Below are 14,248 nucleotides of genomic sequence, written 5' to 3'. Positions count from 1 at the left end.
GTTAAGATTTCGTGCATAGCTTCCCCAAGCACACAAAACTTTTAGCTTAAATTCGATGAAAGATACCCACTCTTTAATAATTCAATATCATCAAACTTGAGGAAGCTCAATGACAATGTTATTTTGAAATCAAAATTTGATTTTGTTTCGGATGAAATGAGAGAGAAATTACAAGGTACATGAGTTATGTGTGTAAGAATGACAAAAAGAGTTATGTGTTATCTATAACAATAAATGAGAGTTTTCTCTCACCTCCTGCGTCCACGTCATCATGGAGGAAAGGGCAAATTGCGCCACATCAGCGCTTATCTTACCACTTTCCCGTAATCTGTAAAAAATACTCAAAGATGGCAATGTCCAATATTCACAAAGCCCAACTACTCAGAACTCTCTTCCTGCTTTTCCCCTGCACTGTTCACGATCCCTGATATCTTCCTACACTACGGTTTCAGATCTGTAACGCTTTGCCTTGACGATGAGAGTTTGTCTTTTTTTCTCACCATTGATTGGTCCTTCAATCTTTCCCACTACAGTTTATTCAATTGCCTCCTTCTCAAAAGTCCAGATGAAAACCCTAAAAAAAAAATTCTATAAATAACGTCTTAGAAATCTTCAGATCAAGTTGTTTCAACAGAGTATCATCTCCTTCTTACAACGTAACCTGCATCAATGGTGGCTTACCAGACCTTTTTCTAATGTTAGCACTGGTCGTTGTTCCGATACGGTCGTCACGAGTATGGGAAACCCCAAAGGGAGGAGAGCTGATGGGAGTGGACATGCTCCTTCTTGATGAAAAGGTTTATGTCCTGAAAATCCATCACCTTTATTTATATAGATCTTGTGAGATTCAGTAGATAAATGATTGATTGTCATATATGGAGCTGAATATCAGTAGATTCAGTAGATAAATGATCACCTTTCACCAGTTGTTCTTGTGTTGATTAATACGTTTAGCATACTTTTTCATCTGTCCTCTTTATCATTCTCAGACAAAATTATGCTTATGGATTTGATGGGTTCAGTTCTTTCTTCCCTTTTGAATTTTAAAGCACAGATCTTTCTGAGAAAGTTTTGATTTTTTTTTGTTGCTCTGTTTTCTGGATTTGTTCAAGTAGATTTGAAGCTTCCAGATGCAGAGATTTGTGCTTTCATTCTGTTGAAGCTGATAATCTTCGGAAAGTTTAGGTTTGCAGACTCTATAAAGTCTAGAAATTTACTGGAAAAATCTTTGTTGTTTTTGGAAGATTTTGTCTTTATGGTTTCTTCATAGTCGAGATCTACAATAGTCCTTGGAGACAAAAAGCAGTTTTGAGGTAGGGTTTGAGTTTGATGTTTCGGTTGTGTTGTTGACATAAAATGGTCTTAGGCCAAAAACTTAAAGTTTCTAGACATTTCAGATCTGTTGTTTGTATCTGTTTCTGAAGGCAAAAGTATTGAAATGTCAAAATGTAGCTCTTTTATGAAACACCTTTTTGGTTCATACAAAGCATAAACTATAAACCTTGTTCTGTCTTGTCTTAAAATTGAACTGGAATATTGTAGGATTTACTTCCGTAAGTTCACATTTTCCACTTATTTAACTCCTCTAAATATGTTGTGGTGTTTACAGGTATGGTCAATCATCAGGGAAGGTGAGTAACCACAGATCCTAAGCCTCTCTTTAGTTCTGTTGGCCCATCTACACTGCTAATATAAATCTCTGTTTTGTTGCAGCCCAGCGAACAAAATACTTATGCTGATATCGAAGCTGCTTACAAATGTCTGGAAGAGAACTATGGAGCAAAGCAGGAGAACATTATCCTCTATCAATCTATCGGTAGTGGTCCGACCGTCGATTTAGCTGCACGTTTGCTTCGGAGTGCAGGAGATTTATATTAGCAGTGTAGTATAACAAAAACTAGACTGAATAAAATATTAAACAAGAATAATTTACATTATTTAGGTATTCTTTAAAACAAAAAAAATCAACGACGTAAAATTATTTACTCAGCAATAAAAACATAATGGCTAGGAAACCATAAAAAATAAATATCATAGTAAAATATGATATAAATATAATGTGATAGTAAGCTTCTTTTTTTTTTTGTCGTCAATGTGATAGTAAACTTACCACTAATAATAAAATAAACATGTCAAAAAAATGAATTGAGAGATACAAAATTAAAAACAATAGAAAGACGAACGTGTCAATATATTCATTAACTATATAAAAATAAAAATACTCATTATGACTGTAAGACTATGGAATTACACACTCTATTGACCTAAAATAAATCTATAATTATCCTATTATAGTAAATTTACAATTCAAAATCAGCGCCAAAACAATACGAAGACCAAAAACATTTAGAACAATATACAAAATATATAAAAACAAATTATGTAATATTCCTTCTCAAAAACATTTATGTAATATTCAATACAAATTATAACAAGATGTTTGACATAAAAGAACTATAAAAACCCCAAAGATTCACTTAATAAAAATAGGTTTCAGTTGAACTTAAAACTTATGATCTAAAAAAACTATATTATATAAAAGTAACTAATTTTTTAATTCTTAAGCATGTCGAGATTATATAAAGGGAAAAACAAACTTACTATGTCAAATCCATTTTAAAATGTGTTTCTAGCACAAATTAAAAGAACTAATAAAGATAAATTTGTACGAAATCGATAAATAGCCAATATCCAATGACAACTAAGTTTTAAAAGGTCCAAAATACCTCATACCAACCACCATATCTAATGTTCCGCATCAACAGCTTCACCCACACATTACCCATGCAAAATCACACAAAAAACACTGACAGAAAGAAGTCCCACAGACAGCAACCAATTATAAAAAATATATAATTACTCCCTACTATACTGACTCCAAAAATTAAACAAATAAATATAAACCTTAATACATACGTAAACCAAAAAAACTGCATCAAACCCATAACTCAAAAAAACTAAAATTCACTCACCAAAGAGTAAGGAACGCTTTGACATGACATCATGCGATCTACTAACATGTACTTATATATTCAATTATTAGTTCACGGCCCCCAAATCTTAATTGCCAAGAACTAATAATTCAGACTCAAATGAACTACCAACTAACAGAACAAAATGAAACAAATGGAATTCATAAGAGAAATCAACCTCCGAACCCGGCGCGTAGCGCCGGAATATCCCTAGTGTAAGAATAACAGAAGGAGTTATGATTCGGATGAAATGAGAGAGAAATTACAAGATACATGAGTTATGTGTGTAAGAATGACAGAAAGAGTATTCTGATATACTTATATATAAAATTTGTTACAAAATCTAGGGATACCGTTACCACTTTTGATCATTTGAATGTGAAAATCATATAATGATTTTTTATTTACGTATTAAATTTCATTTTTAATGAAAATAATGTTTTTATTTTAAAATCATTTTTACAACTGAATGCAACATTTTTAGAAGGAAATAAAATTCAAAGAATAAAATTTGAAAATAAAAGAGAATTAAAATACAACTATTATTTTTATGATTTATTGTTCTTTCTACAAATCAATAACTAAATCAGTATTTATATTCCTAAATAAAGTATCAATATATAAATTATAAAAGTATCAATTTTAAAAAGTTAAAATAAAAAATATATTAGCTAATTCTACAGTAGTTAGCATAACAAAATATTCAAATATACATATATTTTATATTCAAAAGTAAAAAAAATGGTCAAAATAAATAATAAATTAAATTTTGTTTATATATAATAAAATTTTAAATTTAGGTATTTCAAATAAAATATAATACTGTTTCATACAATATATTATAAATATATTTCATCAAATATTTGTATCCACAAAATCGCGCAATCACATAGAAATATTAGGCATTGTAGTAAATAATGTGAAGATGTGAAAATACGATTTCTCTATGAAAATAGTAATATTACTTCTTTGTTAAATCACCTCTTAGTTTGACCTCATTAAATGAATAACTACCCGAAAACAATAATAAAAAATGGTTTATCATTTGTTAGATCTAAAATAGCATTGCCAAACACACTCATTAATGTAAAACAATCACACAAATGAAATTCATGTACAAGTTAACGTAAAACACACAACATTTTAGTCGACAGTAACACTAACATATCACTATGTATATGCATACAGATGGTGGAAGATTTTAGGGTAAAAAGCAGTTAAGGGGTATCTTGGTACACCATGGATTTTACCCATCAGACAGGGTATATAAGTGTTAAGATATAATTATTATGTTTTGAAGTCTTTTAAGAGTATTTACAGGTTCAAATACGTTCTGGAGAAATATGGTGATTTTGAAGCCTTTTGAGTGCAGATATGCATAGACGCGTCAGATGTTTAGCTATGGATGGAGACCTTCTTACCGTTAAATTGAGCCCATCTTTTGACACAAGATAGAGCTTTGAGTTATATTTCCAATTCCGCCAGTTTGAGGTCAATCAGCATCTTATAACAGAAGTTATGCATGTTTTACTGAAGAGTGATCGGTCTGCCTCGCGAGAGGAAGCTGTCGAGGAGATGCATGACTGTCGATCGATGAAACAGCATTGCCATCAATTGACAGTGATGCCAAAACGTGGGCCAAGCATATTTCAGGACCGATTGAAGCCCATAAGCCACACAAAGTTACCAAAATACCCATAGGCGACCAGAAACCCTATTTATGTATTTCTAAACCATTGTTGACGGATACAAGCTTTCTATTATCCTATTCTATTATTTTCTCTTAGGTTTGGAGAGAAGATCAATTCTCCTTCAGAGATTGATTGGAACTCCATTGGTTTTACAATTGATTTATCTATCTATTATTTAGACTATGATTTGTGTTACTGCTTCTATGTCTGAGTAATCATCTTGTTAGGTTTAGGGATTTCATGAGCTTAATGTCAAACTGATAGTCAATTAGGATTGTTAGATTATCTATAGATCTCTACACCATGATGATTTGTAATACTAGGATCTGGAATAGTTAGGATAGCACGACAGTGTGACTAATTGTTTGAACCTAGAATCATAGGATAGTTGAGAGGCACGAAAGTGCAATCAATTAACGGAACCCGAACTCTGCTGGATTAGATACCTAGGCGCATACGAGAGTTGGTCTAGGAATCTAATTGAACTTAATCGATTAGGTCGTTAATGCTTGTCTGAGGAAGCATCGATCGACGCTCAGGCCATAGCATCGATCGACGCTCGCTCCAAGTCAATAAGCGACAGTTGAGACTGGACTTAGACATCTGATTAGCAATTGCATGCGAAAGCTGGATTACTTATTTATTAAAATCGAGATCTAGAATTGAATCTATAAACCATTAGCATCCTTGAATTGTAGTTTTGAATCTCTTGATTGATAAATCCCTAAGTCTTGCGCTTTCATCTTATTGTTTACAAACCTCAACCAATCAACAGAACAACTGCCTTGTCCAACCCTGTTCTATTTATTTACTGCTTATTAAACTGTTTGCCTAGCTTAACCTTGATTTCTATAGTTTATTGTGTGCTCATGCTCCCTTTGGATTCGATCCCTAAGTATAAAATCACTCCTTAGGGTAATTTGAGTGATATCAAATTTGGCGCCGTTGCCGGGCAGCAAGGATTCGCCAATAGACTTGATTAATAGGTTTAGTCTAGGTTTTATTTACTATCATAGTTACATACATAAAAAAAAAATTCTTGTCTTTCAGGTACATGCCTATCAATACCAGAAGCAGTAAGGAGGAATTACTTTTCTTCTCAGACCCAGCACCTTTGGAATGCTCGATCCGCAAAGAGAAACATGCATCATCGATCGACACTACCTCTACTACGTTGATCGACACCACCTCTACTACGATCGACACTTGTGACAAAGCAACGATCGACAGTTCAACTCGAACATCGATCGATACCAATCCGCGAGCAGACATGGTCGCGACACTTGTGCTACAGAGGGTTGAGAATGGAAACCTGCATGACCCTGGAGGTCATCTGTGTAATGTAGCAGGTCAGAAGATAGATGGACAAGGGACTGCAATCCTTGAGCCATCTGCTGCCACCGAGGATGCTAAAGTTCCTCTTCAGAGAACGCTAGCAGATTTGATCAGGCCTAGTCAATTCTATACCAGCAGGTCTGCGATTCGAGCTCTAGAAATCCAGGGATTTCAAATACACCCCACACATTTCTCTCATGTGGGTCGGCACCCTTATCGTGGCCTTCCTGATAAAAATCCCTTAGATCATATTGAGACACTCGAAGACTTTGTGTCTGGCCTCCAGGAGGATGAAGCAACCAAAGACTACATCATCTGCAAGCTGTTCAAATATTCTCTCTCTGGGAATGTTAAAAAGTGGCTGAGATGCCTACCACCAGGATCTCTCACTACATGGAATGATGTCAGAACTGTTTTTATGACTGAATTTTTAGATGATGCAAGGGCTGAAGAGATGAGAGATAAAATTTGGACATTCTTTCAGGGACCTACAGATTGAGCCCATCTTTTGGCACACGATAGAGCTTTGTGTTAGCTTTCCAATGTTGCCGGTTGGAGGTCAATCAACATCCTGTAACAGAAGTTATGTCTGTTTTACTGAAGAGTGGTCAGTCTGCCTTGCGAGAGGAAGCTGTCGAGGAGATGCATGACTGTCAATCGATGAAACGGCATTACCATCGATAGACAGTGATGCCAGAACGTGGCCCAAGCATATTTCAAGACCGATTGAAGCCCATAAGCCACACAAAGTTACCAAAATACCCATGGACGACCATAAACCCTATTTTTGTATTTCTAAGCCATTGTTGATGGCTACAAGGTTTCTATTATCCTGTTTGTTGGACCCAATTTTGGCCAATACGTTAATGGGCCACGATCAACTAAATGGACTGCGAAGAGTTAAAGCCCATAGCGAGAACGTGAGCTCCAGACAGAGACTTCGAAGATCCGGAGATCGCGGAACAGTTGCGAAGATCACGGGAGCAGCCCGTTAAGAGATCGACGCATAAGGAAAGGACACGTTGAAAACCCTAGAGAGAGCTACACCCATACTTCGACCTTTTTTCATCCATCGTTAGATCTTTTCTCTTAACGATCTTGTTGTAACGTTCGATCTTGTTTTACTCATTGTATTCGATCTTATTCATCAATAAAAGTCCATTTTTGCCTACCAAAAACTGATTACATCGTTGTGTTCTAATGATATCGTTGCCCACATCGTTTACCTTCTCTAGATTGAACTCCCGATCACTATCAAATTCTTAGTGTAGATTTTAGGATCTACATTTTGGCGCCGTCTGTGGGGAAGATAAACGAAAAACATCTTTGCTAAGAAACCGATCTAAGTTTCCTAAGCACGACTATGGATCCCAATCAAACCATCGGAGCCACGCCATCAGGAGTCCACAAAATCGATCCTACCAGATCCAACTCGAGAACCGAAACCTTACCCGTTGGACCAACGGGATGACTGGAACTGCCCAGACACAACGAATCCCTCCAATCGGAACCTCGAACCAGGAACGGTCATCAACCCACGATCGATCCTCACCACCAGATTGCACTTCGGTTCCGGAAAGGACCTCGATCCCCGATCGGACCGGAGCTCGAGTCTGGACTCGCCCCGGAGAAAGACATGCTGCTGACGACCTAACCCGACCTCAATCAACTAGGCCGATATCTCCTACCCCCTAGCACAGACTCGGGAATAAGTGACCGAGCTTCGAGGGATGGTCTCGTCATTAATCGATGAAACCCGCAGCCAAAAGGCCGCTTATCATGCCATCGCTAACCGTGTAGATCAAGCCGAACGGGAACTCGTGGAGCACCGAGCTAACGCCCGAGAAAGAAACCAACCACAGCCTGATCCATTAAGGGAAACACTAAATCCTTAAAATACCGGAGCCCGAGTGCTTGATCCGAACGCTACGTGGGAGAGAACTCGCAACGACCTCTGTAGCAGAACATGCCTCAGTGAAGCTTGAGTTACAGCGGGCTGGACGAAATAGACACCGGACTACAAGCTCAAAGAAGTACTCCGATCCAATCACAAAACAGATATACAGAAAGACCCAGAGAGCCTAGAAATTGAATGCCACCACTGGGAAACTTAACCTCCGAGAATCGAACTCCACCTGCTGCGAGAACCGTTCAGCAAACGGGGTTCAGTGACCCAATAGGGCAAGCTCGCGGTTACGACCCCTGCGGACCCATCGGCGAGGATCCTCAAAGAGAAGACCTAAGGATCCCGGGCGAAACCGGAACGTTCAAGAATTATATTGAAAGAAACGACGCCGAGCTCAAAAGAATACACGCCATCGTGCATATGGCGACGAGCTCTGCTCCAGACATAGATATGGTCATTGAGGAGACAAGGAGAACTCCATTCACGAACCGAATCGCCAGCGTAAGGCTACATCATGTCGGGAAACTCAAATTTCCCGAGTACGCTGGGAACACAGACCCGAAAGCTCACGTACGAGCCTTTCGACTAGCGATATCAAGAGCACACCTCAACGATGACGAAAAAGAGGCCGGCTACTGCCGCTTCTTTGCCGAAAATCTCACCGGGGCCGCCTTTGAATGGTTTGCAGGCCTTGAAGAAAACTCAATCGACAACTTCACCCAATTGGTGTCTACGTTCCTCAAACAATACTTAGTTTTCTTAGAACCGAGGGTTACCGAGGCAGACCTCTGGAATCTCAAGCAAGCGCCTTTCGAGCCATTAAGAGCGTACATAAACAAGTTCAGGGAAATCAAAGCCAAGATCTCGCACCCAAACGAAGTCTTGGCCCTGGTAGCGTTAAAGAACGGCGTCTGGTTCTCATCCAAATTCAGGGAAGAAATGGCAGTGTGGGCACCAATCTCGTTGGACAACGCCCTACACCGAGCTTCCTATTTCACAACTCACGAAGAGGAGTTTGCAGCCTTAAAGGAACAGTACAGCACGAAAAAAAATAACATCGCCAAAAAGAATAATGCTCCTAAAGAACCAGCAACTAAAGAGCAACCCTCCTATGCGATAAACAATTCACCGCAAAACAAATCATCAACGTACGACCCGAACAAACACTGTGCCTTCCATGACCAAAAATTTCATTCGACCGTGGAATGTCGAGCGGCACTTCGCAGTCAAAACAAAAATAAAAAGACTAGTGAGGATACCGAAGAAGAAGAGGAAGAGCCAGCGACTCCAAAATCTAATCGGAAAGCTAAAGGCTCTTCGAATAAAAGAAGTAGCGAAACCGAGCCAGAGTCACCTAGCTCTCCACCCCCAGCGCCGAAGAAAAGAGTCGACTTGATCTCGTGGGGGTCAGAAAGCCATACACCTAATAGAATCGAGGGACAGACCGAAGGAAGAGTATGCATCGACATTACGGTAGCAATCCGAACACTAGAGAACCTCAATGAAGCTACCCCTCCTCACAGCATTACTCGATACAACCCAGATGCGGGGTCTTCCTTTAGGAAAATCCCAAACTTCAAGCGAAAGTAGAAGATGGCCAGAATCCGCGAACTGCTAGAAAGACCGATTTCCCCACAAATTCAGAAGAAAGATAGCATGCGAACCCTTAATCGCAACCTGTCTAGGGGACAGAGACACTACCGACCAACACCAACCAAAAGATGGAATTTTCCGACGTTAAACAAAGGCAAACAACGAATCGACTTTATCTACGTAGGCTCTAAATTTTGCAACTCGGTTAACTCCATCAAAGCATACCAACGAAGAGCCGAAAACAGCGTAGGAGTCAGAGAGCCCCTGTAAGGTCCCGACCACGAAATCATCTTCGACGAAAATGAGACCGCAGAACTCGACAAACCACACGACGATGCTCTAGTAATACGACACGACATCGGCGGCTGCGAACTATCCCGAGTAATGATCGACACCGGTAGCTCGGCTGATGTCCTCTTCTACAACGCGTTCAAAAGAATGAGATTCACCAAAGCACTCCTCAAGCAAGAACCAACCGCTCTGATCGGGTTCGCAGGGGAAACCACCTACTCCCTCGGGTTAATCGAGTTCGCTGTAACCGCCGGAGAAGTCAGGAAAATCATGGAATTCATCGTGATAGACCGTCCAGCCCCGTTCAACGCAATCCTTGGAAGGTCCTCGCTATACATCATGAAGGCAGTTCCCTCAACCTACCACCAATGCCAGAAATTAAAGGAATCAAAACCATCAGAGGAAGTCAGAAGAGCTCCAGAACATGCTACCTTGCAAGCTTCAAAGATATCTAGCAGCACTCCTAATCAGGCGACCAAGACCAACAACAGACGTACACGCGTACACGAACCACGAAACAAAAGACCCTATCTCTTGGAAAATAATCGAACTACGTTATGAATTGATCCCTCGCCGAGGGTACGTAGGCAACTCACGACACGAGTTCAGTCACCCACCAACTACACAGCTCGAAGGATGCGCGTCGCAACACCCGAAGCACGCTAGCACGACAGCATCGACTTTGAATCGAAAGACAAGCTTCCTTCCTTATCTCAAATTTGTAACAAACCAAAACCCAACTTTTTAGTAAAATTCGGTTCTTACACCTCGTAAGTCGAGCTCGTTAAATTTCCTATTTCCGAAAATCGCAATATTCTTAACGTTTAACTGTAAACCAGGACCCTGATCAAGTCTTCGGTTACAGCCAGCTCCGCCAACGAGCGCGGCGAAACTAGTTAACAAAATATTTTGCTACACGAAACGTACGTCGATAAAAGTACCTACAACAAATCAACACACGGCCTCAAAAGATCGGCCTCGCGTAAACATAAAAATTGCGACAAACAACTCGAGAACTCACAATCCTTTCTTTATTAAAAAATAATAATAAAGCAACGGAAACAAAGGGGGAAGCGAAAATAAAAATCAAATCCCTAAAACTACTCCTCGATATCGAATTCACCTTCCTCAAACTGGCCACCCGCGCACTTCATCTTGTCTCCTGTATCATTCACCGCAAAAGGAACTTTAGCAAAGAAATCTTCTGGCAGGTCCTCCATAATCTGAGGCAGATCAAGCTTCTCAACGGAGAAATCCAAAACCGCCATCACATCGAGCTCGGATCCGAGCTCGACCTCTTTCGTACGAAGACGCGACAAATCATCCGAAGCCAAAAGGTTGTTGTTCATGATCTCCTTCAAGAGATCTATGTTCGCCATGACCTCCCTAAGACAAGCTTCGCAATCAGTTGCGGCTTTCTTCTTTTCCCACTTCTCCTTCAAAGATACCAGCACGTCCAAGTAGTTGTCTGCCAAAGCCTTTTTAGCATCGTAAGTTGCGCGACGAAGGTCATCAGAGAACTTATTAGCGGAAGATTCGAACGTCACCTCCAAAAAAGAGACTTGCTCGAGGGCCGAATTCCTCTCATTACTCACGACTCGTAAACGAGCCTCGAGCGAAGCAGCCTGATTCCCCAGCTTCTCAGCGGCGGCCAGCTGAACAGCGTTACCACGCTCTCGATCCCGAGCCATCTTCAGACCATGTTTCAGCTCCCGAACTACCATGTTTATCTCATAAAGCTCGTCGGAGCGCAGAACATCCTGCTGAAGCCTCTCCAAAGTCACCGCAAAATCATTATTAGCCTCCATGGCCTGGAACATAACGAGTCAGCATGGACAGAACAAGCTAAAGATTCAAAGTTACTGTTAGAGGATTTTTGTGTAGGATCTTTGTGAGTACCACGGAATGATGGACAAGGCTTAGTATTTATGCTGAGTTCGTATAAGTTAGAGAGATGTTTTGTTGAGTAAACAAGCCGGAACTACAACGATTGGTGTATAAACCCTAGTTCTAGCCGTCTAACTCTAATCTTTAAGTCTTGAAGTGTCGATCTCTTACTTTAGGTTTTAGGTTCCCTTTATATAGTCTTCCTAAGGCGGGCCTTAGTCGGTTGGAGTAGGTTAAACTCTTCCAAATTCGAAAATATGGAAGATTCTCCATATCAGAAGTTTTCCATTTTTCCCGGGGGGAAGGGGCGGTCCTGGGGACCGGACCCGGAGTACTTCATAGCGGGGAACCAGGGTTCCTTCCAGCGGGGATCCTGGGAACCGGGATTCCTTCCAGCAGGAATACAGAGGCCGGTGTCCTACCTGGGGTCTGGAGGAATTCAATACCTGAGTATTTTTTCCCCAACAGTTTGCCCCTTATTGCTCGATTTCGTTATCAAACTCGGGGAATAACCTGTACACTCAAGTAAACCGGAGTTGCTCATTCTCAGCAGGCTTCCCTTAGGCAGGAAATTGCTCCAGTAATCCTGCGATCCCGGGTTCCACTCAGGCCGGAACCACATTCTGAACCCGGGGGAGAACCGATCCCGTTACTCCAGACCGGGGTCTGGCGCTATTGAACCGCTGGTTTTTTTTGTAGAAGATGGGAAGCTCTGGACTTCTGATGGCATCTCGGAGACGGTGGAGTCTGGAGCTCTGACGCTTTGAGGATAGACCGGGGGGCGGGAGCCCGTACGGTTTGATGATACTAGATGCTCTTTCTATTCTTCCAAAAGCGTGCACTTTCCATTTCTGTAGGGATCGGGTTTTCCTTTTCGCCGCTCATTCCTTATGTTAGGGATTCTTCAGGATATTTGGAAACATCCTTATTTCCTTTTCTGATCCCGCGGAAAAGGGAATGACCCAAATATAAATAGAGATTCACGATACCTCCTAGCTGGCCTCATCCCAACTTTAGCGCTGATTTTTAGCTGAGAAATATGAATCCCGAGGTGCTATCGTTTCCGTCCTCGCTCGTGGGTGGTCATGCAAGGCCGCATCGTCCTTTCACCGATCCTTTCTCATCCCACGATCCATCTTGGGGGAATGTTCCGGAGGCTGATAGTGAAGCGGTTCCGATGGCGCCTCTGAGAAGGCTCCGTTCTTGTTTCTTTGATGACGGTCCCCGTTCTGAGATCCGAGAGGGGGACCTGGCTAACATAAGAAGGAAGTACTTGATTCATCCTTCAGTGGGGATGAGGAGTCCGACTGAGTTCGAACGCGCTCCGGATGGCAGAGCGGGTGAGGTGACTGTCTATGAAGCATACCTGGAAGCAGGCTTCCGGGGTGTTATTCCTTCTCTTATAGACGAAGTGTCATCTTTCTCCGGTTTCTGTCCTTCTCAACTTAGTCTCCTGACCTGGAGGACTTTAATGGCTATCCAAGTACTTGGAGAACTCCATGGATTTTCCATCGGGGTGCATGAGATTTTATACTCTTATTACTTTGCTCCTTTGGTGAACAAAGATGGGTTCTACGATCTTCGATCCCGTGACGGTGCCCTTTTGGTTGAGGAACCTTCGAGGGGTATCAGAGGTAATCACCCCTTTGGGGATGGTTGGAACAGCCGGTACGTGTTCGTGAAGATTCAGGAGCAAAGTGGGTTACCATACGTCTTGGCGTACCGTGGGTAAGTTCTCCTTCTGAGTTTTGAATTTTACCATCCTTTCGGGAGCTTGATACTGACGTTTTAGCTCTTGCTTTGTCAGATGTATCTCGTCCGGTTTCCTTCGCTAGAAAAACAGTGGCGAAGCTTATAATGGGAATTCCTCGGCGATTCCGCTGGGTGGCCTTTCTGGTGATCAGGGAGGCCTTACGTCATAGTTGCGTTTGGGGTAAGCCTTCCCTTTCTATTTGATAAGACTCTGTGTTTGTTTGTTTCCCATGATATATATATATTTCTGTTTTAGGGAACGTGGCAAGGTCTCCGGCATCGTTTGTCTATGACGAGTATCAGAAGGTTAAAGTGCGGAAACGGCATCTTTCTTATACTCCTCCACCAAGACTAGCGAGGGCCACTTTATCGGCTGGGAGTCTATCTTCTATCTCGTCAACAAGCGCCGAGATTATGTCTAACCGGGACCTTCTGGCAGATGCTCATCGGAGATTGACTAGCGAGGCACTCCTTCTCCGTGGCCAGGTGCAAGACATGATGGCTTGCCGGGATCTACTAATTCCACAAGTGAGAGCTTCGGCTAGGTGGGAGCTTATGAAGGAATGGCTGGAGAAGCGCGTAGATCATTAGAATCCGGAAGAGGAATGTCGGCGTCATCTGTTTTTATCTGGAGGGTTTAACCATCGATCAGAGAATTTCTCCCAGGCTGTAACCCCGAGATATGTTATAGGATCGCGATTCTCAGAGGGACCTTCTTTCTGATTGATCTTTATCTTTTGAGACTTTGGTTTTTGTTGCTTTCTTTTGAATAAAGGGTCTTTATAGCCCGCTCCTTGATTTTATGAATAATGATGCTTCAT

At 41.3% G+C, this 14,248-nt stretch overlaps 1 protein-coding gene and 1 long non-coding RNA gene across 2 annotated transcripts; both read left to right on the top strand.

Annotated features, from left to right (window-relative positions):
* The first annotated feature begins 539 nt into the window (after positions 1-539).
* Positions 540-1,937, top strand: LOC125593023. The gene is made up of 3 exons (XR_007328921.1): positions 540-797; positions 1,610-1,631; positions 1,714-1,937. It is a non-coding gene; the product is annotated as an uncharacterized LOC125593023 (long non-coding RNA).
* A 6,153-nt stretch (positions 1,938-8,090) lies between these two features.
* Positions 8,091-9,494, top strand: LOC106423653. The gene has a single exon (XM_013864430.1). It carries the CDS (start codon positions 8,091-8,093, stop codon positions 9,492-9,494), a length of 1,404 nt encoding a protein of 467 aa, XP_013719884.1.
* Positions 9,495-14,248: the final 4,754 nt, after the last annotated feature.

The sequence above is a fragment of the Brassica napus genome, chromosome C9, assembly GCF_020379485.1.
Source record: "Brassica napus cultivar Da-Ae chromosome C9, Da-Ae, whole genome shotgun sequence".
Lineage (NCBI taxonomy): Eukaryota > Viridiplantae > Streptophyta > Magnoliopsida > Brassicales > Brassicaceae > Brassica > Brassica napus.
The sequence above is the reverse complement of the archived record's forward strand: the minus strand, read 5'-3'. Positions and strand labels throughout refer to the sequence as shown.